This window comes from Haliotis rubra, unplaced genomic scaffold, assembly GCF_003918875.1.
Source record: "Haliotis rubra isolate DU_JTF1 unplaced genomic scaffold, ASM391887v1 Scf222, whole genome shotgun sequence".
Taxonomy (NCBI): Eukaryota; Metazoa; Mollusca; class Gastropoda; order Lepetellida; family Haliotidae; genus Haliotis; species Haliotis rubra.
The window spans coordinates 544368-572341 of NW_025766248.1; the positions used below are offsets into that span (position 1 = coordinate 544368).

The 27974-nt window shown below is 38.5% G+C and overlaps 2 protein-coding genes across 6 annotated transcripts; one reads left to right on the forward strand and one right to left on the reverse strand.

Moving 5' to 3' along the window:
- Positions 1–802: 802 nt before the first annotated feature.
- LOC124277488 (polynucleotide 5'-hydroxyl-kinase NOL9-like) lies at positions 803–14888 on the reverse strand. 5 transcript variants are annotated; one of them, XM_046713189.1, is made up of 12 exons: positions 14748–14888; positions 12174–13377; positions 11200–11752; positions 10507–10600; positions 9630–9727; positions 8772–8805; positions 5396–5523; positions 5046–5209; positions 4534–4598; positions 2827–3122; positions 2097–2230; positions 803–1146 (listed from the first exon to the last, which is right to left on the reverse strand). In XM_046713189.1, exons 3-12 carry the CDS (start codon positions 11480–11482, stop codon positions 1006–1008), a joined length of 1437 nt encoding a protein of 478 aa, XP_046569145.1. In that variant the 5' UTR covers positions 11483–11752; positions 12174–13377; positions 14748–14888; the 3' UTR covers positions 803–1005. The 5 variants fall into 5 exon arrangements, with proteins under 5 accessions (XP_046569145.1, XP_046569146.1, XP_046569141.1 ...); XM_046713190.1 differs by having other exon boundaries at positions 803–1128; positions 4534–4601; XM_046713185.1 differs by having other exon boundaries at positions 4534–4601.
- A 31-nt stretch (positions 14889–14919) lies between these two features.
- Positions 14920–27269, forward strand: LOC124277489 (BLOC-1-related complex subunit 6-like). Its single transcript, XM_046713191.1, has 7 exons — positions 14920–14981; positions 15867–16703; positions 19544–19791; positions 20199–20282; positions 20784–20860; positions 21980–26446; positions 26660–27269. Exons 2-6 carry the CDS (start codon positions 15884–15886, stop codon positions 22035–22037), a joined length of 1287 nt encoding a protein of 428 aa, XP_046569147.1. The 5' UTR covers positions 14920–14981; positions 15867–15883; the 3' UTR covers positions 22038–26446; positions 26660–27269.
- The last annotated feature ends 705 nt before the right edge of the window (positions 27270–27974 follow it).

Sequence of the window (27974 nt, forward strand, 5' to 3'; positions counted from 1 at the left end):
TTGCGGGTTCGATATCCGGCCGCGTCATACCAAAAGACGTTAAAATATGGTACTTGTTGGTCCCTGCCTGGCGCTCGGCATTAATGGGTACAACAAGGACTGGTCGGATCGGAGTCAGTATAATGTGTCTGAGTGGGGTATTCATGCTTCACTGCGGCATGGTATCTCAGTGGGCTAGCACTATAAAACCAGCTTAAGTCTGGGCTAGTTCAAGCAGCCGCACATACACACGCATGCACGTCGTCATATGAGCGAAATATTCTCAAGCACGACGTTAAACCCAATTTCACCTCACCTCACCTGTATATATAAAATCCACACAGCATTGGTATTGGTGTCAGTATGTACCGTACACTGTAAAGATCAGATTCACTGCAGTAAAGAAGTTGTATATACAGAGAAGTTTGTTGTTTTTGATGAATTGTTCTAGTAATCATTCATTCATAAATGACTGGTTTAACTGTGACTTCCATTTCTTGATTCTATTTAAAGAATTTTGTTTGAAGCATTATTCCAACTTTTGTTGAACTTTATCCTGACAATCCAGTGATTGGTATTATGAGCAGTGATCTACATCATTTGGGCATGACTGATAAACAATTACCCACTGTGATCACCAGATCTATTTGGTTGCTTCTGACAACCAGCATATACCGGTAGTAAGTATTCTAACCGCAAGTGTTTCATACTTATGTTGATCTCATCCATTATTGTTTTCTTTATGAATGATGTTGTGGAGTGTACAAATTTGCATATGTTATGTATATTTTTATGCACATATAATGCCCTTGTCAAAACAATCAACATGAATAAACTTTTTATTATACATTTGACATTTTATTTTGTTTTCATAACAAAACTCTCATTTACAAATGATAATAAATAAGAGAACAGCTGTACCCTGAAAACTGCACCCTAGATCAACACGTCAGATGGTCCCAGGACCGACACCCTTGATCAGAACATCAGTAGGTCCCAGTAAGACTCGAGTGGTAACAGACAGCATCACTTTTGGCGACTCCTGAAGATGGCACCAGGTCGTTTCATCTTCCTGTCCTTGAAGTTGGTTTTCCATGATCCGATACTCCTGGTTAAGTTGTCACGATATGGCATGGCCTCTTCGGTTTTCTGCAAGCAGATGAACACCTGGTGTTTGGAAGTACCGGTACATGAAAAGACAGATACATTGTGCCTGATTCCCATGAAACCTAGGACTGCAGCAACTCCACTATGAGGCAGATATGATACATATCAATAGATGACAAGTCAGCAGTTGACTTATTATTTATTCATCAGTCAGAGACGTAACTTGTCAATTATATAAAAAAATAAATTTTTTGAAATAGTGAAATAACCAGTGATAACATTACTGTCAAATTAGCATTATCCTACTTTGATAAATAACGCTCAAATTGAAGTAAAAAGACTCCTTTTTAAAAGATACATGAGTATTTGATTCTAGTGATCACAACTAATGAATCAAATTAATGAATGGATGCAGTCTGATTCACCAAATAAATGTGTGAATCGAACGGCCCCAGTGAAAACCTAATGAAGCTAACAAGGGAATAGCAAGCCCAGCATATTACAGTATTTTCACCTGCTGAACCAAAACAAACTTGTAAAAATACCACAAAAGATACTGATCTACCAACCCATTCAGACTTCGACCTAATTATGACTTAAGGTCAGCAAGAATGCCATTCACCACAAAATTAAAAATGTATTGTGGCAAACTGTTCTTGCATAAACAGAAACAGCTAATTCAAGCTCGTTTCTCGAGGTCCACAGACACATTTAACTTGAGACCTATAATATTTTATTATCTTTAAGAAATACTTGGCTAAAATGAAAGTGAATTAGAGCATGAAACACAAACCAGTTGCTGCAAGATAACAAACAAACAAGAATTGATATTTTATATTTTGTTGGAATAACGGATATTAAATGTCTCTTTCACATACTGCACTGATTAAATCTTCTTGATTTGGCTAAAAAAATTAAAGTTTCATTTTTTCAAAGTTTTCAGTTGAAACCAGCTAAAAGAATGTGAAGAATAGTTTATGTTTGAAGGATAAGATGCATGCTCCGCCTACCTGTTGCCTGGTGACCTGGTCTGGCAGAGTCACTGACCCCTTCACCAGAACGTTGACCTTGGACAGCTCATCCTGTGTCAAGGGCGTGACAATGTAGAGGAGCTTCGTTTTGGGGTCGATACCTCTCACAAGACCTGCAAAATAATTATAATGCACCAGAGGTCAGGAGAGTGAGTTGGGTTTATTGCTGGTTTAAACAATACTCAAGTCATATCACAGCATGGCAGCTTAATGTCAGAGGAAGGTCTGAAGCAATGCACACGTAGGGAAATGACAAATCTGGACACATGAGATCAAATGATGTTTCTGAATGAGCTTATATTCTAAAATACAAGGCGAACAACACAACACAACCTTGGAAACATCCACTCACCATCAGCCATTGATAGGGTCATAGTGAATTAATAAATGACTATTACATAGATTTTTAGTTCGAGCCCTTCAGTACAAAAACTCACCCAAAAAATTGTAAAATGTGTTCACAGCGTTAATCTGCAAATCTATATTGGCATTGCTCTCTGCTACTCATTCTATTGCAATGCCTTAATGGGAAGTAAAGGGAATACAAAACACATGACAAGAAGTGTTACATATAAAATTTGATTTAAAATTATCATTTTGATTAATTTTTAAATTTAGATAATTATTAGCATTCTTCTGCCTATTTTTGGGATAAAAATCAGTAATGTTTGGATGTTGTACCATATCTGAAATGTTAACAGAATCTTACCTAATCCGAGACACTGGCATACAGGGAGTGTTTTCAACATTCTTGGGTGGGAGTCTCCAGTGACCTTGACCTCTGGTAGAGACGCAGCACACAGTCCAACAATGCTTCCATTCAGCACCAACAGCATCTTTGACGGCTTCAGCCCAGCAGCATCACACACGTGGACTGCGAGGGCAGTCCAGGGCATGGTGTAGGGGACAAGAGACAGGAGGGACTGGCTGGGTTTGAGGGCGTTACAGAAGTAGGACAGGAGGGTCACGTTGCGATGGTCGGCTGCCATCCAGGTGATGAACTTTCTGAGAACCAAACATTTTGAGGGGAAACATGACAATAATGCCATAATCATATCCTGTCATAAATTACTGAAATAGGTCAAGAAACCTTTGGTTCAAAGCATGAGCAAGAGGGGGCCAAGACTAACACCTTGTCTCTGAATATATATATAATTTTGATAGAAACAAACAATTCTTGTTGAATTGAAAAGGAGCCCCAGTGAAATGAGAGATTCCTGAACCTGAGGACATCTAGACTTCTTCATTTAGGGCTTTAGCATTGAAAAAAATAATATAGTTCAGGAACTGTGAGACAGACTAGAGAGGGCCAAGTACCCAAGTCATCAACATACATAAACTGACCTACACTGGTTGACATGAGGTATCTGAGAAAAGGAGGGTGAAGTGCTGCTGCACATCCACACAACATTCACACAACACCCTATACATCCCCTACAATCAGTGAGTGAGTTTACGTTTTACGCCGCTTTTAGCAATATTCCAGCAATATCACGGCAGGGGACACCAGAAATGGGCTTCACACATTGTACCCATGTGGGGAATCGAACCCAGGTCTTTGGCGTGACGAGCCAACGCGTTAACCACTAGGCTACCCCACCGCCCCAACTACAATCAAGCAACTAACCACTAGGCAGTAGGTGTGACGATACCCCACGACACGATAGTTATCGTGATATCTTGGAACCGAATGCATATACAATCAGTCCCACTAGCAAGAAATTTTGACATAACAATATAATGAAAATTAACAATGTTAAGGTCAATCGATATTATCAAAAAAGTATCGATATATTTATCGCCAGATAAAGTATCACGATTATCGATACTACGACATATCGTCACAGCTCTGGCCATCAGCCCTAATGACAAGGGTATCTGACAACCCTAAGAGAGAGTACGTATGGTTTTACGCCACTTCTTGCAATATCAAGGCGGGGGACACCAGAAATGGGCTTCACACATTGTACCCATGAGGTGATTCCAACCCAGGTCTTTGGTGTGACAGACAAATGCTTAACCACTAGGCTACTTCTCCACCCAGTCTCCCTAACACCTCATGACTGATATAAAGTCATTATTGTAGAATCTCCAGAACACATTATGTGCCATGTTTTTACAATCATACAAGAAATATCAGCCATGATACTGAATCAATGATATGTCTAAACATATAAAAAGCATGTTATTTCTACAACAGCCAGTCAAATGCAAATATACTGAATGTGAAAGGGTAGGGATATTTAATTCTGAGGGAGATATTTTATGAAATGTGCATTCAGTGTTTAGTACAAAATACATACAAAAGTATTGTGATCTGTAACGTTTTTGTTCAGTACCGGTACATATAACATTATTGGTTCAGTAGGAATATTGCAATTCATGCACATCAGACATCTGATTGTAAAACACTCACTCATGCATCTTCATGACTGGCGTCTGCACAACACACAGCTCATGCCCGTCTGCTACCAGGTCCTGCTGCTATAAAACAAAGCATCACATCTGAGGTATATACATGTAGTTTCCATTGGTTCAGTAAATACATGTCCAATTATCATCATCGATGTTCCACAATTGGCATCAAGATATTGGCATTGTATTGTTATATATGAACAAAACAATCAAATGTTTCAACAACTTATTGTCTTAAGTGTATTGTCTTCAACACCTCTATACATCATATCCACACAGAAACATAAAGGTGCTAAGAGTATTTAAATATGTGTGCCTTAGCAAATACTTTCAGTGTCTCTTGCGCTAAAATGTCATTGTGCAAGTGCTGAGGTGAAGTGTGGCTTTGAGATGATGCAGCTGAGGATTGGCCAGTGACCATCCGCTCTCACAACAGGCTCTATACATTGTTCCACAGAGGCGTGAATGTGCTTGTAAGTCCACATGATGTTAGATGGTACACTTCACACTCACCATGTCGTCTGCGGCCTGTGTGTTATACAGCCAGCCCTGCTCCGCCATCTTGAACTGTGGTGTGACAGGAGGGAAGTTGTCCAGGAGCTTGTACGTGTCCATCTGGACCACGGTGTCCGGGTTGGTAATGCGGAGTATGTCCACCAGCAGCTTCAGCCCAATACCTGACAAGACACGCAACGTACAAACTGCAAATACATTCTGACATCCACAAAATATTAAGCCCCACCCCACGTCCCCCGACAAAACAAGAAAACAAACATCTTTGATCATCCAGTGCTGTGTACCAGGTCAAATTTTGACAGTGAGTGAATGATCTCTGTCTATCTGCTCATGAGTTACAAAATTACCTTTGTTCCAGCCCATGGTGTTGATGATAAGAGGGTTGTCTCCCTTGTGTGCAGCAAACACAAACTCCACACATTTCACGTACATCGACACATTAGCAGCTGCTGACACAGCTCCAAAGTAACACATTCTGCAAAACAGACACATACTTCCCACAATTAAAACAGTTATTGTCAACATGATTAAACAACCCCCTCCCCTCCATCAAAAAGGCATTTTTAAGCCATAGTATTGCCTGTCAATGTTTTACAAAATCCTTTGTGACTTTTTTGGTTTTTGTAATAAAAAGCTAAAATAAAATATTTCATTAAAAATTTATATAGTCCACGACGGAAAAATAGCTTCCGTAAATGACCAGTAACTGAGTTTGTGTCAGAGCAGTTCCCCAAACCAAAGGTCTGAAAAGTCCCAAAATGTATGAGCATCCCAAACATTCATTGTGCAATAAAGGCATCCAGGTAGAAAGAGTGAGTGAGTGAGTGAGTTGGGTTTAAAGGTCACATAAACCCTAGGGGGTACAAATACATAAATCACTAACTGGCATCGTTATAAATGAAACCCCGTCATTAAAACTACTCATTTCGACCTTTAATTGACTTAAATCGACCTTTTTGACAACAGTGCACAATTCTCACCCGAACGAAATTTCAACCAATCAGAGCGGCGCGTCTCTGTGACGTCATATGAGGAATAGCTTTGAGGGCCGATGCAGAATTCATCTACATTTTAGGGGGTAAATTATCTTGTTTACAGGTTTGTATAAACCTGAAATCGTGACAATTGTTGTGGAAAATGAAAGCTATATGTTCTCACAATCTACTGTCATTTAATTTTGTCTCCTGCTTTGCCTAGTTTCCGAGTTACAACTTGTTTTCATAGACGATTCTGTCAAAATCGATTGGTGTCGTTAGGCCCTATTTGTATAATGACTGATCCAAATTGATCCCATTTCTGTGTTTTTTTACCTCGATATTTAATCATGTCATGTAAAAATCTGTTTGTATTCTCAAAACAGTGTCGGCCCATAAGTTTTCACATGCAATACATCAATTAATACTCCCTTGTTGTAACCCGTGTTAGGTGGTATAAACCTACACATGTTATTTGTCATTCACTTGATGGTCAGTTAATGAATTTATAACAGGTATAATTAGTGGTAACACACTTAGATTACCCGACAAAGGTTCCCATTTGGCATTTCTTGTGTCTGGAGTAAATATTCAACATTATAAACATCGATCAAAGGATTAACCGATAACACGCTGATTGATTAATTACTTTTATCTTACACAGCGGAATTGTCAAAAGGTAGTGTTTATGTATGTAGATTTACTAATCTATACTGAATACACTCTGTCGTGTCGGTGTCTGCGTAAAAACAACGTGCTTCGTTCAAAGGATTAACCGCAATACATTGATTGATTGCCCATTATTGGCTAACTAAATTACGGTTTTTAAAGAAAGGCGGACATTATGCAATTAGTTGCCAGGTGTGCTATCTTGGGTGACCAATGAGACTATACACCAATACCTGAAAAGATTGATCACTTTTTCGTATATTAAACTGTTAAAAGACACATCATTTGGAACAGTTTTGTGGATATTGATGGATACATTCCTCGAACAAGGTAATGGCCTGATATTGTTCCTATAACTTTAATCTGTTTTAATTTTAATATTTGCATTTTGTTTTTATTCATTTGTCGTAGCATTCAACAGAATCATTGTTTTCGCCGTGAAGTGTAATGATACAGACAACATACACTAGGTAGTGTGTGCGGATTATGATTCACATTGGCAAACTATAAAATGTCTAGATATTACAGTTCTGTTATAAATTCACTATAAGTTTCAGCAGATCGTCTGCTTTATATTTAGTTTCAAAATGCATACAAGTATGATAACAAACTAATTAGGATTATAAGACCAAATATAAAGACGCACATTGACTAGTATCTACATACTGGTGAGTGGACATTAACCATGTGAATGTAGCAAGAAATTTATCGCGCAATATTGTAACTTCGACCCCCACCTCGCTTCCGTGGAAGAAATCGTTATGTTATAAGTTGTGTCATGCAAAATCCGTTTGGTTATGATTCCAATACATATTTAACTACGAGTAGAAAGTAGTTTTGATTTTCTAACTTGATGAAAACAAACTATAATCTCATTAATTCTAACAGACTTTACGATTTTTCAAAATGGCGTGACCTGTCGGGAACATGCGCCAGTCTGAGGATAAATGCTATTTAGGTTTGTTTTCACCGAGTTACAAAATCAAAACTACTTTCTACTAGTAGTAAAATATTTATTTTATTGATGGCCAATAGGATTTTGCATGACATAGCGTATAACATATCAATTTCTCTCCTGGCAGCGAGGTGGGTGTCAATATAATACTACTTACAATATTATTGTTACTTCGACCACAACCTCACTTCCGAGGAAGAAATCGTTATGTTACAAGTTGTGTCATGGAAAATCTTTATGGTCATCAATCATATACATATTTTACTACAACTAGTAAGTAGTTTTGATTCTTTAACTTCCGTGAAGCGATCTGAACACAAGTAAGATATCGTTTCAGGCTTCCACAACGCTCTTCGCACTCACAAACATAACCCATTTAGCACGAACTGCAGGGGTCCTGTGGAAATCTGTGCATGGTGACACCATCGCCCGACCCCTAGGCAATTGACGACAAAGCAACGATTCGGCATGTCGTCGTTGATGTCGAGAAATCATCAAAATGATGAGCATGCTACACACTTTCTATACAACTAACTGAAAATCGTTCCTCATATGACGTCACTCCAGTGCTCTGGCGACAGAGTTACGTAACCTGTCTGTGGTTTCGTTGGCGGGCGAGAGGGAAGCAGGCGACTTTTTGGCCACTTTTAATCGCTCGGTATTAATAAACCACAAGTTTTTAAAGAATAAATTTGGTGTTCCGCATATGACTAACCACAAATCTTTCATATGTAATGGTTAAAAGAGTAACCAAAAACAAAGTTTAGTGGTTCTTTAATGTCGCTTTTAGCAATATTTCAGTAGGAAACGCCAGAAATGGTTTTCACACATTGTACCCATGTGGGAATCAAACCCTGGTCTTAGGTGTGAGATGCAAACACTTTAACCACTGTTATGTTATCCCTAAAAAGAATTCAAGCTCTGCATGTATTATGTATAATGTCAAATATGTACTCCAATTTGGTTGCCTCTCATGACCAGCTTAGCAGACTAAAAAAAATTAATCCCCACTAATGGGCTATATAGAGACATCTTACAATTTCATTTTCATTATCATCCAATATTCATCAGCCTGCTGACACACATCTCCAATATTCAGGATTTGATTATTCAACACACACTCACCTTTCTGCCTTTCTAACATGGGTGAACGGTGGACCTGAAAATACATTTCTTATTATCTTTTGAAAGAAAAGAACATCGTCATAATTTGTCTGATCATGCTCACTTACACAAAAGCAGTACAAATGCAACTGCACAATAAAGCTGTCAAGTAATAACAGTTAATTATTCAGTTTATTGAAGAAAATCTGTTCACTAAAAAGTTCAATATATTTGTTTTATAAGTATTTTGAAAGAGCTGGTGTACCATGACAGCATGTGAAACAGGTCCTATGAATTACATTATTAAAACTACATATAACAGATTGTTGACAACCATGCTTAGGCTGAAAACATATTTGGTCACACTCTGCAATACTGCAGCTGTCTGGCCTGTAAATATTGAAGTCTAGACAAGACAATCAAGTGATCTCCTACTTCACGATCAACCAAGTCACCAAGCATGACCAAGCATGACCTCCAGATGACCAGAAAATGCTAGGGTCCATTTTTAACATGGAATTCCTGAGGCTAAATCATCTGTTTTAACTGTTTTTACTAACTGCATTCAGAAAGGGGTTTAACCAAGGTGAGAACTGCCCCGGAAGGGTCACCAAATAACATTCTATTTCTAATGTGAGCCATTGTTTGACACAGAAATCATTATAATCTGTTGATTCTTGAAATAGCCCCAATGATCCAACTTCTGGAATCAAACAGAATGATTCTGAAGATCTCTCCAATTTCTTAAACAATGTTATGCATGATATGATCTTACCTATAATTTTGCTAAATGGTTGAGGGTTTTTAACGCTGATGTGACAATACTTAATACATGGCAGTTTCTGCTGTAACGAAAGTCATATTGTCCTTGACACTTACCAAGCACTGGCTCTGTCACATTATGTAAGGAAGTGCAGCCAGGGGGAGAGAACTCTGTTTGGCCAATGTCCAGCTCCAAGTATGATACACCTTTACACCTGAAATCACAGTGAGTGAGTGAGAGTGAGTGAGTGAGTGAGTGAGTGAGTGAGTGAGTGAGTGAGTGAGTGAGTGAGTGAGTGAGTGAGTGAGTGAGTGAGTGAGTGAGTGAGTGAGTGAGTGGTTTAACAGTATACATAGGCGGATCCAGGAATTTTTTAACCCTTCCCCTTGACATTAACCTTAACTTCAATGTGTGGTCATTTTCAAAAGGGGGGTGGGGGGTCGGAAACACACACATGCACACACACACACACACACACCCAAACACAATGGATCCGCTAATGGTATAGCATGTATTGACATGCATAGTTTTATCACTTTAACGTCAAATACCTTCAGAATAACAAGAAACTACCATCTTGTCTAATTGCATAATGAAAACCATTCGCTCACCAGGCAGATGCTCTATCCACTGGACCCATAGCAAGGTGGGTTTAGGGGTTTTTTTCAAAACAAACCATATCAACATAGTATGGGCCATGCAGAGCCCTAGGTTATGCATGTTGTTGACATTTAGTGAAACCCACTGAAACTGTCATGGAGGTAACTATGGAACATAATTCTGAGATGTATTTATTTCAACCACTGACAAGCATGTCTATTTAGAATCAAGGGACACAGCTCTGCCCCACAAGTTCCATTATCTTTCAAGCAACATGTCAAAACCATTACACCAGCCATCTAAATTTGCTCAAGGGATACACTCCAAGTGAAACTCACAATCCCTTCATGAATGTCCCTGATTACACAGTAATTTTTCATTTACATTACTTACACATTGAGTGCAGAGTTGATGAGGTGTCGATTCAGAGTGGATTTGCCACTGTTCTTGCCTCCACACGTCAAAATCACAGGTGCCCGACCCTCACCTAGGGTATCAAATCTTACATATCAAGTTATATTAAGCTAGTGGTCAAAACTCAGATCAATTAGGTGAAGCTTTGATTTGATGACTTACCGTATGCACATCAGAAAATATATCACAATTAGGTCTGTCGGTGAGTGTGATTGAGTGAGCATGGTTTAATGCCACTTTTAGCTATATTCCAGCAATATCAAGGGGGGGGATACACAAATAGGCTTCACACATTGTACACATGTGAGGAATCAAGCCTGCATGACGAGCAAATGCTTTAACTGTCAAGCTACCCTACTGCCCCATGTCTGTCAGAGAAACTTCAGATGCAATGCAAACAACTCTCAGCAGTGTATGAAATAACCCCAAAACCCAGCCAGACATCAGGGCTGGTAGCTTCAAAATGTTACCAGCCCAAAATTGAATGAACCAGACCAGACACCAAGAATTCACTCAGATGTATGGAACATCTAAAATTTGCACCAGGCCGTCGGGCTGGCTAGCTGTAAATTTAGACCGTCCGACAGAAATCTAGCCCGTCTTGGGCGGTCGGACGGGCCTTATTTCATACACTGCTCTCAGATATAATAGAACATTAAATTAACTCATTACCAGACTTATCTCCCCTTCCGATCATCACCTCCCAAAGGTCAAGGATCTGCTTGATGTCCTTGGACAGCCTCAGCCAAGGCCTCATCACACACTCTCTAGGAAATAGTCCCAATCCCAGAGGAAGTAGTTCCATGTTATGGGGTAGTGGTTCCTCAGTCCTGATGGTAAACAGGCCAGTGTATGGCGACATTGTTGAAATGTAATTGTGTGCTTCAGAATCCAAGGGACGCACAACAAAGGCGACACTTTGCACATCTTGGAATATTTCCAACTCATCTTCCATCTCTTGCACAGACTTGGTTGATGCAAATAAAACAGAGATTTTTCAATGACTTGTTTAAAATCAACTGTTTTGACTGTTTTTAACACTTTATAACTATTGCTGATGGGGGAGTAAACTTTGTATGAACTATCTGGTTGAAATCTGTGTCCCATGATAGTTATCTCCCCTGTTACCATGGTGATTGATGCTTTGCCCTGGATGCAGAGTTCTTGTGGGTGACCAAGTACTACGAGTGTCGCCTCCTGTTTGGGTAATGGAACAGAAACACATCTGCAAAAAACAAACAAACAAACATATAAATATCACATTAACCAAAACACTTTTCATCATTCAAATTACTTACTCTTATTTCTGTATATCATTAATCAATTTCAGCTTTCTCAAAATATCCAGAGTATCATATCCCCTTTCTGTTATGACAAAGACTCTGGAAACTTGGCAGCAGAGCTTTCTGTGAGTCTTGTTCAAAAGAAGCATTTGGTTCTTGTTGTTGTTTTTCATAGTCACTGGCACAAGAATTCTGTGGTAAAATAGGATCATGAGAGATGAAGAGGGCGACCTCACTTCCTAGACAAACTTGATGGTGAATAGGTTCAAAGGTATTTATCATAAAAGAATGGGGACATATTTAGGACCGCGAAGGATAGATCAATGATAAAATAGACGGTATGTACACTGAGGAACAACTCACTTCAATTCTCCCTGCACAATTACTTCCCTTGATGACTGAACCACTCTCTTCTCTGCAGCTCCCGTGACTTCCCTGCCATCTTGTCCACCCTCCCCTCCAGCCTGGTCCCTGAGCTCAGTAGCCTGTACACTGACCACATGCTTCTTATCTTCACCTTTCAGCCTTGTGAGACTCTCTGCACAGGAATAGCCAGAGTCATTCAGTAATGGATCTGTGTTGTCAGCTGGGCCTTGCTCATGGAACTGGAAGTCTGATGACCCAAATCCAAAGGTACCACATTTATCAAATTCAGTCTGGTCCTGACCGAAAACTCGGAACAAAGTCTCCTGCTGTTCTATAGATTCTAAGATATCTTCATCACTGTCATCATCATTTGAATTTTCCGACTTGGATTCCATGTCAGAGCTCTCCATCTTGTCTTTTTCATCACCATAGTAACGGTTAAAGGCATCATAGGATAGCTCATCATCTGACTCTGAAAGTTCCTTTAGCTTCTTACGTCTTTCCTCAATCTGTTCCTTATTCAGATCAGTCTCTTTCAGCAGACTTCTGTTGTAACTTTTCTTCACAAAATCAGATTCAAATTTTGGCATATTTCTTTGGTTTCTCCCTTCTTCCTGGTGTATATACGATCTCTGAAAGCAGCAGCATTTTCACCATGGTTACCTTTTACCATATCTCTATCCATACCATCATATTTTCTTTTTCCAGTCCTCCTTTTCCCAGCATTTTCTGTCCCTTTCCTATTCTTGTTCAAATCAGTTTTTGGTGTTGTTTCAGAACCAGCAGGTGCTCCCTCAAGGATCATGATGCTTTCATTGTTTGCAGCTGTGATGAATTCTGTATCACAAGTCTTCCTGCTGGGTCCACCTTCTGACTCTGAAACCTTGTCTGTACTCTGTACAGTGTCTGGATGTCCCCTAGTATTGTCCTGTACAAAGCCTGGAGAAGATACTCGTAGACCGCTGTTATCCGCATCAGGAAGATTGATCACAGTAACACTTTCTGAATGAGTTACATCCATTAGTGTAGTCTTGTCTTTTGGTCCACTTATCTTCTTTGTTTTTTTCTTCTCAACTTTCGAAACTTTCTTGGATTTTGTTTTTTTCTGTTTGGCTTTACTCGTTTTCTCCTTATGGATCATGAATGCTGAGACTTTCCTTGCCATTATTCAACCAATGAAGTTCCAATATCTGTTTGTTTCCTGAAGAAAGAAGTTAAATTCATTTCAAGATATTCGGTGTTCTGTAGTTAAAGTATTAAACTTTCTTGATGATAGATATTTATAAAATCTGGTGATTTAATCACGTTAATCTACATGGAAAGTTGAGAAAAGGAGTGTGTGTGCCTTCTATTGCAGCGTTTTGGTACTTAGCTTTGCCTCTGTGCTCCATTTACTTTGCAGTCTCAGGACTTGGGCATTCTTTCAATGGCCTAATCACAACTATTTTTCCCAATCTTAGCTTAACATGTTGAATGGTCAATAATAGCATGGGTACTATAGATATATACCCCAGGTGTATTTCAGTTCATAGAAATGTTCCCTAGTAAACATCAAAATACAGAAAAATACCTGGTACCCTATACAGCATATAAGTCTGTACTCCTAAACCTGAAACCAGTGTAGTTTTGGCAGGTTACATGTTCATGGTGGATAATGCTGTGCCCTGTTGAATATGAATGTATTTTACAGACATCACTAAATACGTTTGGTTTTACATAGCACACTGGTTAGTGGGTAAGTGAGGCTGAAGGGGTTGTTGTCGGCACAGGTACTACAGATATGTACCCCAGGTACGTTTCTGTATACAGAAACGTACCTTGGCCATAATGAGAATACAGAAACGTAACCTAGGACGATTCCATTCCCATTGTGTCGTATTCTTGACCAAAAATGTCATACTGTTGTATTAGATACATTTGATTGCGTTATGTAAGTAATGAGAATACAGAGTAACGGATATTTCACAATGCACATGAATACCACTCGGAATCAGTTGAATGGGAACAACTACATACGGTTTCAGTTTTGGATTGAGGAATATGGACTCGTCCGCCTTATAGGGTACCGGGTACGTTTCTGTATTTTGACTTTGTTTAGGGTACATATCTGTATACAGAAACGTACCTGCATCGGGTACGTATCTGTAGTACCTGTGCCGACAACGACCACTTCAGCGTAAGTCAGTCTGGTTTTAAACCACGTTCAGCAATATTCCAGCAACATCGCGGCTCGGTACACCAGAAATGGTCTTCATACGTTGTACCCATGTGGGGAATCGAACCCAGACCTTCGGCGTGACAACTAGGCTACCCAATTAACCGCCACTATTCAAGGTTAGAGAGCTTGATTCTAGAGCGTGAATGTATCGCTGCGGAAATGCAAATTAACCATAACCTCCACATTCGTCCTGTTTACGCTGCTTTGAGTGTCATTTATGAATGACATGACAACACGTCGAATGAAATTACACATTTTCAAAGCAATGTTTGGTGATCGAAAACTGAACTTTGCAGGGAACATCACGCCAAACAATAAATTACTTAGTCTGCCCTTTCATTGATGTTACCTACAGGGCGAACCCAGATACTGTACAGCTACTGGAAAGTTCCAAACGAGGAATGGAAAGTAGCAAGGAGACCAGCAGACGTATATTCTTTTCCTGGGATCCCTGAATTTGACTTGCACGTGTTTTTGTTTACAGGAAGTTAGCAGATGATTATTTGCGCATGCGTAATAAGTTGTTTCCGATATTACAAGGAAGTCTCGTGATGTAAATAGGAAGGAAGATTTTCCTTTTGGAAAAGGTTACAACTCTTAATAGCTGGTTTTATGCCCATTTTGTTTTCACTCTTCCAAAACCTTCATGAACGATTTAATTAAGATTGTTTGGTGTATGCTATCTTACATAAAACGGGCTGCTCGGAAAATTTATATTGACCACATATTCTTTTTGAAGTTCCCATGTTTACCATTGGTGCCAGATATGCGCATCAAAAGCATATCTACAGTGTGATAAGATATTTAAAACCGATGAAGCGGACAAAGTGATTTGTACATGAAATCAAAATTCATTCAATAGAAGAAATCGACTGCATTTGTTTATATTGTCTCTCACTTTCAGGAAGTCTAGTTTGAACAGAAGTCAATTTTGCCATTTTCTTTCACATGTGTGTATATGTTTAATGTGTTGCAGTGTTCTGTCAGTCATAACGTCAGATGACTTCCCATTAAACAGTTACATTAATGTCTTAATGATGTAACATTGTGAAACAATACAGCATGTCAGGTTCATCCATATAGTGCTAACTGGTTCCAGCTGTGGTTCCTTCTCTGATCTACAATCCTTAGGGTTAGTTGTGTCAGGGTAGGCTGAACCTATCTCTTTTCTGACCTTGGATCTTTCATTAGACTAAGCATTATGGTCATATGTGTTAGATACTGCATGCCAGCCAAACAACCCTCGCAATTTTCAGAGCTGGGTACTGCTTGCAGATCAAACAGCACTTGAGGTGTAAATGTTAGTGAAAAATGTCTTACAGCTAGCGCTTTTCTTTCTGGGTCTTTTTTCAAATCTTTCTGGACTTGATATTATATTTATGCCTCAAAATCGTAGTGAAAAATGTGTTATCAGAGGTGCTTATCTCTGTGTTCTTTGAAATTATTCAGGACTTGATATTATGTTTTTACAGAGTTCACGTCAGAGAGAATGAGCGAGGTCACTGGGGACTCAGACGTGGCAACCTCAGCAACTCATTCCAAGTCGGACACACATCTTCAGAATGGTGTAGTGAAAGGACATGAGAAACAGTTAAGTCAAGCTAATGGCCAAGCAACTGTGTACACAAATGGTCATGATGTCAGCCCAGAGGAGAAAGGCAAGGAGAAAGAGAAAACAAGAGCTCCTTTGTTAAGTCAGGGCAGCAGTTATAAGTCTGAGGACACTCCAACAAATGCTGACACAACCATTTTATCAGCTTTGAGTGAAAATGCCAAAAATGTCCGACGGGAGAAGAAACCGAGTGATGGAGATAGTGCCGATTATGACACTCAGTCTGACTCCATTGAAACTTTGGAGGAAGAGAGCTCACACGAGGACACAGTTAATGACTTAAGTGACTCCCAGCGCCAGATGTCACTTACCAACAATGATGAAGAGTCGGATGAAGTTTCAGAAACTGATATAAGGGAAACCCAAGATGATTATCTTACCCTTAATGGTGTGTTGCGTCCAGATAGTCTTTCATTGCCGAGACCACTGCAGCAGGTGGAGCGCGGCCGAAGCAGAAGCGACGTTCAGATCAGATCGGTCAGCTGTGACCCTAGGGGTCAGTCAGAGCGAGGAAGGACACAAAGTGAAATTATTGACATTAACTCAGTGCTGAGGCGGACAGACGGTTTTGGTTCGGATGAGTACCTGTCCAAGAGTCTGCCTCAGGGAACTATCATGAGAAAGGGTGAGATGATAGAGTTCGTGGCAGAAGATCTTCAGGAAAAAATCCGAAGAAGTAGTCCGTTGTCTAGAACAGGTATGTCATCGTTATGTAGATTGAGGATACCTTGCTAATCCAGACCCTCTTTGTAATATTACCTTGGATATATTACTTTACAGAGGTTTAAATTGGAGGCAAGGTATTCAGCACGTTCCAGATGTATTTGGTATAAGAAGTTTTACTTTGTTCCCAATTTATCCAGATATGCCAACCCATACGATTTTATTGTATTCCATACGAAAATACAACTAAAAATACCTGACTACGATAGCAGTAAAAAAATATGAAGTTTTTAAAAAATACATTAAATTGAATTATCAATAGCATATGTACCATGCACAATAAATTGCAACCACATTTTATTCAGTATCCAGCAATATGTTTTTACTACTGATTTAGGTGAGTACAATGTTAATAACAAGTTCTTAGAATACATATCTATATATTTTGTATTAAATATGAAAATGCTTTGGAAAGGTTAATACTAATTTTTCCCAGAAAATACTAATTTTTGCATCAGTTTATGTCCAAAATACTAATTTAAATTAGGATTGGCATCTCTGTTTATCTTATATCCTAAAAATAAACTAGTAGAAGACCTAATTTAATAGAGAGTTGCAAGGATATCTCTGTTTATCTACAAATAAAGTAATATCCTTAAAAATAAAGGAGTAGAAGATAGGAAAGCGGAGAAATATTTAATGAAGAAATTTACAAGGATATCTGCCTAAAGATATTTGGAACAGACCATGGCTTTATGCAAATTAGTTTTAACGATATTGTATTACAAAAGGACAAAATGCCCAATTTGAAATTAAGATTCATTATAAAATGATAGCTGACATAAAAATAAGAATTTTAGCCAAAAGTTGATTTTAGGATGTTACCATTCAGTCTAATGTCACTAAAAGAAACAGATAGGAGGGTCAGCCTTCAAAAGCAAAACCAGGGGTCGGGCCTCCGTGGGATAGAGATATCAGCTAAGATAAGATAATCCTTTAGAGCAATTATACTGGGGAGGTACACGGCACGTCATAACAATTTACGCATAATATCCAGTCCTGTCGATCTTTCGGGTGGTCATGCCACCTATATACTAAAGATTGTCACACTCTCGTCAAGACAACATAAATATGACAACGTAAGATTTCAGTTGGTCCCATGAAAAAGCACAAAATATCTTTGAGATGACCCCTTGTGCCTGTAGGTGAGCGGCACATAATGGGTGAGTCGAGTCGGAGTAGAGTGTGAGTCATATAATGTGTCTGAGTGTATTCTAATGTTCATAGCTGATCTATTATTTTCTGCAGCATGGTATTTTTCTAAGTTTTGGAGTAAACATGCTTTTCTGGATATCGATACGTGATCCCACTGAACTTCCAGTTAGGCTGAAGTGGGTTATTTCGAATATGCTATTTGCAATTGTGTAAATTTTAGGGATTCAGAGTAACAGCCTAAAAACAGTTTTTTTCTATTTCCGACAGTACTTTAGTTATTGTGTCCCTGCACTTATACTTTGAAATAACATTTTGAGTTGTGTGCCTTGCATTGTAAAGATCAGCTGGCGGTGGAGTATGTGCAATAGTAACAAAGAACACAATCAACTGTAAATTTGTGAAAAATTGAAACACTCACCACAGATGTGTGTTTTAACAAGCATGCCAAACAAACTACCTTTGGTCATTTAATAGTATTTTAGCAGTTGTTACATCAGTAATGTAAAGTAGAAGTGATCCTCTAGTCTAGAAGTGAGGAAATTTCTACTGACATTGGCTGTTGACATAAAATCTCCTGGATACATATAAAATACAACCTCTCTTGCTCACAAAATACTGTTTCTTTGATAGTTCAGTGGATCAAAACCTTTGTATATGTAGCCTAGTTTTTTAAACACTAACCTAAAAAGGCAGTGATACATGACAAAGCTTTAAGTATCTCTTTTTAATGTACATTAAACTAGTAAAAGACATATCCTATGGTTCATGGAAAGTGTGTTTGAGATTTATAAACATATATGGGTGTCATCCTTTTATTCTTAATGTTTCTTAAAATTGTAGAAAGCCTGCAAACTCAGTTGCTAGTATCCATGTCCTTGACCTTCTAATTTAACTGAAGCAGGACTAAATGACCAAAGATTTTTAACATCCTTCTATTATGCTCCTTATGTAGATTTTTGATGGGTTAAAGGTCACAATTGTATTACATGAAATTTCCATGATGTGATCAACCGACAAATTCACATATCAAGTGTATTGAAACCAGTTGTTTTTCCACTGATCCACCATGGCAAGTGATGAAAGGGTGTTCATCTGACATGTCAAATTGTCATGGCTTCAGTAGTCTGCGTGCTGCAGAGGTCTTTTCTCACCATCTGTCATCACATTTGTTGGATACCATGAATATGATATTGGTTTTCTGTAAGGTAGCCCATTGATTTGTTATTCATTCTGGTATTTGCGTTTAGACAGTTCATAATGTACTTACAGTGTGAATTGTACCCTTATTAATTCATCAGAATCATGATTTGTTTTCAGGTTACTGTTTCTATTGTTTGAACATCCGTTGACGATATCAGTACCATATTGTCAAAGAAGCAATAACTTCACAGCATGTTCCTGATCTTATCTCATTAATTTGTCATGTTATATAGGCGTGAAAAGATAACGTCTTCTCATTATTGAATACCCGGTAGTTTCACATTGTTTCAGGTGTGACAGTTTTACTGTGACAAACTGGACAAATCTGACATCTTGTTGATAAGCAAACATTGTCCTTCCCTGCATACTAACTTGACAGCTTTTATTCCTAAATTAACACTATTATGATTATGGATGACAGTTTTCACTGAACCAACCTGTTTGTCACCATGCCAACAGACTCAAGTTGCTACAGTAGCAGACGGTCCAGTTTACGGAGTGTATCCAGTTCTACATCTGTGTCCACTTCAATGGCCACTTCCACAGCATCAGGAATGTCCCGGTCACCCAGCAGTCTGTTCCAGCAGAGTCCAGATGACATTCCCCCAATTGACCCTCAAGCTGTCCTTGAACTTGAGAATCAGGCCCATCTTGTTGCGGATAGCGTTGACCTGATGATGGGAAACTTGAAAGCAAATCTCCACAAGGTCAGTCTTTAGATTTGAATGGATATTTTCTATCATCCAAAACAAGCATCCACCGAAGATATCTCTTTGCTGCAATTAAGCAATATCTCCTAGTTTGAGATACTGCTGTGCAGTGAAATTGCATCACATTGCCTTGCAGATCATAGTGATGAGACCAATTTCAGGATGATTTAATCAAAAGACATCACTAAATCTCTTTCAATAAAGCTGGTCAAGACACAATTTATTACTGTATGTAAATTGAAAAATGTGGAAGAAAGATTTGTCAGCTCTTTTGTCATTTTTGTTGGCAGTCTGTGTGGCTGAACATTTTCTAGTCCTAGAAGTCTGTTCATCCTGACAATGTGTAACATAGGTCAGGATAATAATAATTATTACGATTTCAGTTATGGTTAATCCTATTTCAGATGTCGTCAATCACAATTGGCTGTCTTGATGCATACCGGAAATCGGTGGACGTCACGTGTGAGTCAGTAGATGGGAGTATTAAGGTAAGATTGGTCTTACTTCTTGTGTGAGTTTGATAGAACTGTGATAATTGCCTCTGACAGCTTTGGGCAATCATGTGTTAATGTGACTGCCCAGGTAACCAGTATTGACCACACAAGGAATGCCTCTATTTTCAGGGTCAGTGGTGTACTATTGGCTGCCTGCACATTGAAATTTTTATATCTGAATATTTTAGAATCTGCATAGTTCTCATAAAGAGATAGGTTTGTTTTCCTTTAAAAGACAACAAAGTGACAAGTAATCACTTCAGAACCAAATTACCATATTTATGATTACTGTAGTTAGTGTGCATATGTTATACTGGTTGTGTTTCATATGTTATATGTTGTAGTATGCTGGCATGCTAATGCTATGGACAGAAATGGGTTGCTTGCAAGAGGGGCACTTACATTTAGATCAGTTCCATTTGTTTGTTGAGATACAGTTTTGTGACAGGTAGAGTTTGAATGGTGTGTCTGTAAATAATGTGTTGTTTGTTTCAGTCGATGAACGCGCTCATGGCCAAGTGTGAGGAACTCAGTAAAAACATGCAGCCAGTCTACAAGCTGGCAGAAAAAATGTATCCTTTCCATTGAAGATGTTCAGTGTCTGCCTGCTCCACACAGCGTGCACAATAGCCACTGGCCCACTAGCCAGTGGCTAGTAAAAATCCAGTTGGGCCACTAAATCTCCACAGTCACTGGCCTGACTGGCTAGTGAATTTTCATGGGGTCATTTTGTAAATATATCATTCTCTCCGACTTGTTATCTTTTAACTCACTTTTAAATCATGCAATATTATGGCCTGATAAAAATGTTCATCATATTAGCAGCTTAATGATGAAACCTGGGTCTTCATTCAAATTTCGGACTAGTGATTTTATATCGTGGGCTAGTAACTTTAAGGCATAGCTAGCCCAACTGGCTAGTAATATTTGGAAACTATTTTGCACACTGGCCCCACATGTTTATTTCAACTGTGGACATAGTTATTGTGATGAGTTTTTGGATACCTAGATGTTGAAGCATCAGGTCAGACCTAGGTTTGATTCTGAACATTTGCACATTTGTGTGAAGCCTCTTTCTGACGTCCCCTGCCATGAAGCTAAATCTTTTATGCTTGATTGTACTTGAGGTATATAAACTGAACTGGTTAATGGTAGGTTATTGTAAGTCTTGGATGCAAATACACAGCTATCTTGATCTCAGGTGGACTGTAAGTATGACATAGTAATCAGGGCTTTACATAGACTTTGAAAAATGGTTGTCATGGTGACTCACAGTAAATGTTTGGGGGAGTCATTTTAGAAATGTTCTAAATTCATGAAAATATTATGTGAACAAAATGATTATAATGATCAATTCTCAGTATTGCAGTTAACAGTCAGAACACTTGAATTGTTTAGGTATTTGGAGGAGTTATTTGGATTCACAGTACACTATGAGTGTCAACTCTGACTTGGTTGAAAATATGTTGGGAGTATTACAAACTGTTTGAGTCAGATATGCAGGAATTATGGTAAAGCAGTGATATTTCATGTGTTGAATGAGAGGGACGACCATTATTACACAACATTCATTCAACCAGTACAAGATCTGTGAGAGTCATATCTTCCTGTTTACCTTTGTGCCATGGAGGAAATATTTTAAATCTTGTTAATGTTTGTCATGTCAGACATTTTCCTTAACTCTCCCCCAGAAAAGAGATAAAGCGGCTTCTGGATCTGTTTGAAGCCCAGCTTGCCGACAAGACATGAAGACCACCACCGCCAGCAGTGACGTTGTCAGCTGCATGAAAGAATCAACCATTTTTCATGGCCTTCTTCTGGTTTCCCTGATTGACGTCAGCAGACATCATTAACACACATAATACACCTAAATTCCAGTAACTAGTAAAAGAGATGACAGTTGTAGTGAGACAGAATTAGAAATGATTCTAAGAGTTTGAAGTTTGAAGATATATTGATACTTAATTTGGTTGAAGATGTGTGTGTTCAGTTGCAGTGACCATGATGGCAAGGGAGGTAACTTCAGTTACATAGTTACCTCCCTTGGTTGTCAACATCCAAAGCCCTTATTTCCAAAAAAACCCAGTAGTATCAGCTCTCTCAGATTTCCCAGCTCTGAATTATCAGGTGAAGAAGGACTTAATTTGGTGTGCATATCCTCAGCCAACAAGTTAATTATGCCTTTGAAGGTCACTGAAACATAATTGGCTCTTTGATTCAGCAAATATATATTTAGTATGTGTATTTTATGGTGTGTAAACTTCAGGTGTATTCTACACTCTCTGTGATCAATGTAACCATAATAGCAAGGTTAAAACAGCTTATCAGGACATGAAAGTTGCAATCTTCATAATGAAACAGACATATATTCAGCTATGGTATCTCAGGTGTACATATGAATAGATGTCTGCGATTTACCTTAGCCAAACTACACTTCCAGGTCTTTTTGTGTATTGATTGTATCTGTGAAGAGCTTGTGCAGTGTACTTAATGGTAGGTTTGTTAAAACATGTTGAATGAGATTACACAGGTAGGATGGTGGCAGAGGGGAATTTGGAAATGGCTTCCATGCAAAAACATACAATTGGTTCTGAATTTGTACATCTTTTGTACATGTTACACGACATTAACTAAGAATATGCCCGCCCTCAACACTGATTCACAAAATATGTGAAGATGGTTTCTGTTATGAAATGCTATACTTTGACATGTGAATTACCCTGTGCTAGTATTGACTTCATCCATTCATGGTTTGCAAGACATTTGGTTATTTGGAAACTGGGAAGGGGTTTAACACTGCCCTGTGTGATAACAGGAGTCCTACTTACTGAACTTTGCCCTTACAATTCTGTACTTACCCCTCCAAAAGTAGCTTTTGTAGTGCTGGGAGACAAATTCTCAGCTTATCAAAGTGTTATCAAGGTTGCAGTGTTATCATGAACTCTGGCGGATAGCCCTGGAAGTGTAGAATTGTATGGTTTACTTGTGACGTCCACAGTGTCTAGGGCTGTTTCATGGAGGTACAATGTCAAGAGCTGCTTCACAGAGCCACATTGTCAAGAGCTGCTTCACAGTGCCACAAAGTCAAGAGCTGCTTCAGTGCCACAATGTCAAGAGCTGCTCCACAGTGCCACAATGTCAAGAGCTGCTTCACAGTGCCACAATGTCAAGAGCTGCTCCACAGTGCCACAATGTCAAGAGCTGCTTCACAGTGCCACAATGTCAAGAGCTGCTTCACAGTGCCACAATGTCAAGAGCTGCTTCAGTGCCACAAAGTCAAGAGCTTCTTCACAGAGCCACAATGTCAAGAGCTGCTTCACAGTGCCACAAAGTCAAGAGCTGCTTCACAGTTCTTAAAAGTCTATACATATATATTCAAATATGCAGGTCTTGGATAACTTACAGCTACTATGAATATTAATTACCCTAACACCAGACTATTCTTCTTATTGTTATTATTGGTAATAACTATACAGATATGTTTGTGAGTATTTCTGTGACACGTTAACACTTTCCCTTGATTAAATGTAGAAATATACTCGAGTTAAGACTTTTCCAAAAATCAAAACTCTTCCGTCATTTCAAAGATTATATAACAATCATTTGTAGACTTATTTGATGAGATGTACGATTATCATTATCCATGATTATCCAGAGTGTAATATCTCCAGTGCAGTTGGATTTATTTTCTATTCCTATTGATTACCTGGTTTTTTTTGTGCTGGGTTAAAAAAATATAGTGCTTAAACTAGTCCTACACTTGAATTAAAAATATATCTCAAGATTGAAAGGAACAATAAGAACTATACTTTACTCACATTGTGTGACGTCTCGAATACATATTGGGACATCTTGCATCATAAGGACTTCTCTCCAAGTTGTGGGGCGGGAGGGTAGCCTAGTGATTAAGGCGTTTGCTCATAACCTGGGTTCGATTCCCCACATGGATTCAATGTGTGAAGCCCCTTTCTGGTGTCCCCCTGCCATGATATTGCTGGAATATTGCTAAAAGCAGCATAAAACTAAACTCACTCACTCACTCACTCCATGTTGATATATAATGCACATGAACAGTTTTATGCGAATAGCAAGTAAATATAGATTATGTTTCCCTTGTATAAAAATGCTGTTTTGTGACACCACACATGAAAATGAAGCTATTTCTCCAGGGTATTTATAGTATGGTGATAAACTACCCTGGATTAAAGAGGATGGTATGTTATGGTTCTCCACAACCCTGTACATAGAAACTCAACAAATATCTCCATCATGCGATGACTAGGAGGGTGATAAGCACAATATTTCTGTATCATACATGTTATAATAATAATACTTCATAGCCAACATTCCATTTGTAACCTTTTCATCACATTGTACATAATTAAAAAAATGGATTTTCAAATCTGCTTTTAGTCTTTGAATCCGTTGACAGTAATTTTGTAATCATACCAGGGATTTATCTATACCTGCTGAGAGACCAATGCCTACAGAAATTGTCTGTAAAAATTCCTGTGTAAGTGTAAAAAGTTCTTATTTCATGTACATATAATTATAAATAATGTGATGGCTTGGTCAAGGTGACGTTATTTACTTTATTCAGCTGAAAATAAGACTAAAAGAGAGGAAGAGGCTCAATTTTACGTCGTTGTAGTGAATGCATGCAATGTTAAAATATCTCTGAAAAGAAGAAACTATAAATTTTACAAACTTCCAATTTTCTCAAATTGCCCGACCATGGCACTTAGCTTGGAACCCAGGATGAATTCCTCTATTATAGTATGTGAAGAATGTGATTTTTCAATTATAATGGAACTGTCGACTTCAGAATGAATTCACATGCAGTAATGTTTAATATGTTGAATGTCATATATTACATTATAAGTAAATTGCTTTTACCCATAAGCGAAATCTTGGCATTTATCGTGCTGCTAGTTATAAGCATTTACAGTCATTACATGTTATATATGTCAATTATGAATTCATTTCATACTCTATCTAAAGCTATGCTAATTTCTTTGTCTTAAGCATAGTATTTAAAATATGCCCAAGTACTGTTACTTGTCATGAGTTGAAAAGTTTGGATTGGATGATCAGATTCAGTGTCTTGGTTCACGTGTCAGATCTTGGGAAGCCATTGGACAGTGCTCACATCAACAGCTTAGTTTTCTGACCTTGACTGTATTATTTCAGGCTGCTGTGATATAGTTTGAACGTTGCTGACTGCAGCTGACCAATGATTATGCAGATTTGTCAGTGTTTATCGATGATATAGGAATGATTTGTATGTGAGAGAGAAGACTATCTTTAACAGCAACAGCCAAGTGATGGTGATTCAATCAACTATCAGTTCTGTTTCGGCATCAGGTAGTCAGACTTGCTGATTTGGTTGAAGCATGCCATATCATAATGGCAAAAACTGATGCTCATGATGTCAGTCACTGGATTGTTTAGTCAAGACTTGTTTACAGCTTGCCGTCATATAGCTAAGTGCAGCATTGAACAAACAAGCAAATGTTTTATCTGACATGTGACAACTGAAATACTGTTCAATATGAAGCCCAACTGCTTTACCCATTGAGCCAACCTACAGGTGGTTTGAATGCATGACCAAGTTGGTGTTCTTTTGTATCTAAAGGTCTTCAGTGTGATGTCACAACTGCTTTACCTACTGAGCCCACCAACAGGAAGTGTTCAGACTACGTCACCATGCTGTTGGGGTTCCATGATCCTCAAGCTCATGCTTTCAACCACTGGTTTCGCTAGTCCAGACTTGAACACCGACTGCAGTAATCCAGTTGCTAAGAGCTAATGCAATTGCCTAGTCATATTTTAAGTGCTTGAAAGTAGACTCAAATATAACCTTAAATGTTATGATTATGTACATTTTTATTTATGTATATAATCTTTCACTTTGTAAATTAATTTGGTTATTTATCATTTCATATTGTATCAGCAGTGATGGTAATTAGTATGTCTTCAGTCCCGTGTCTTTTTATACTTAGTTTAACAAGATTCAAAATGGTCTATGTGCACACGATACTCATGCATTGATTGAGGCAAGTCAGTTAATGTATAGATATTAATCACCTTAAGATCAATTTGTCAAACAGACCAGGGTGCCATTGTACAAAGCAACCGTAGCGCTACGCCAGTCGTAAGTCTATGTTAAGGTTTGGGAGTTACGATCACCTTAGTGCTACGCCAGTCATAAGTCTATGTTAAGGTTTGGGAGTTACGGTCACCTTAGTGCTACGCCAGTCGTAAGTCTATGTTAAGGTTTGGCAGTTACGGTCACCTTAGTGCTACGCCAGTCGTAAGTCTATGTTAAGGTTTGGGAGTTACGGTCACCTTAGAGCTACGCCAGTCGTAAGTCTATGTTAAGGTATGGGAGTTATGATCACCTTAGCACTAAGATCGCCTTCTACAATGGCACCCTGGGACACCATTCGACAAAGCAATCATAGGGTTGTAAATTGGTGATATAGAATAAGAGTACTAATCATTCCCATTCTTTCACACTGATTGACAACAGGCATAGCTCTATGATCATTTTGTGGCACAGGTTTGTATCATTTCCCAACTATTCATTCACGATAAAGTCATTATTCTAGTAATTCTGTATATACCACATATCCTCTGCTAAGAATTAAGACTAGCAGTAGAACATGACATAGAAATTGTATAAACTATTTTAACATTTATGGGCATCCTGTTAATTTCTTGTACATATATGGGCTCAGTGTGTTGCTGTCTACAATGTAGGGACTGATGTCAGTGTAATCGGACTGATGTCATCTGGCAGTATTTTGGAGCCTTCAGAGCGAGAACAAGAATATTTTAAACTCAAAACACTAATGTAAGCCTGTTAGTGCATTTTATTTTTGAAGGATTTGGTTGTGAACAGATTGAGATATCTCTCCTGATGCTCTGATTTGGCTGTCAAGAAAGCATTGCTGTGCAATAAATTTTCTTTGCATGTGTTGTATTGCATTATGTGTTATTCCCGGACAGCACAGACAAATTCACAATAATTTAGAATATTAATAACATTTTCAGTGTCGTTCACTGGAAGACTGATGACAAACTTTCACAACTTTTCATAACATTATTTATTCATATTACAGCAAGTTGAATCGAACATCACTTCAATGGATGCCAACATGTTCATGACATTTCAAAATCCGACCATTCTGTTTTCCATGGAAGCATATTCGTGCCACCATCTAAACAATAATCATCTATGTCAAAGATGCTTTTATCACTGTATGTGAGATTATAATTGTGTGTATCCTTACTGAGACCATGAAATTGTGAAGTTTAGATGCTAGCTGTATATAAGTTAAAGAAATATTAGATATAGTGTATACAAATATATAGTGAAATATAGTTGCAGGCAACAATGAGGGCTCCTTGTCTTTAGTTCTATCTATTGTATCTGAGGGCTCGTGGGGGTCATGTACCTTTTTAAGAAGTTCCGGAGAAGAAATAGTTCCCTCTTTAAAAAGGCTGTATCTCAGTTGTTCTTGGGTCTACGGTCAAAACAATTAGTGTTCTGGAATCACCAAGCCTGCATCTACCATACTGGCACTTTCTGTGCAGAATTTGCATTTAAGCGACTTGACCCGTCCAGGCAAAATTGTTGGGAATTCCATTGTGCATCTGTACAAGAGATTTGGAAGTGTTTGA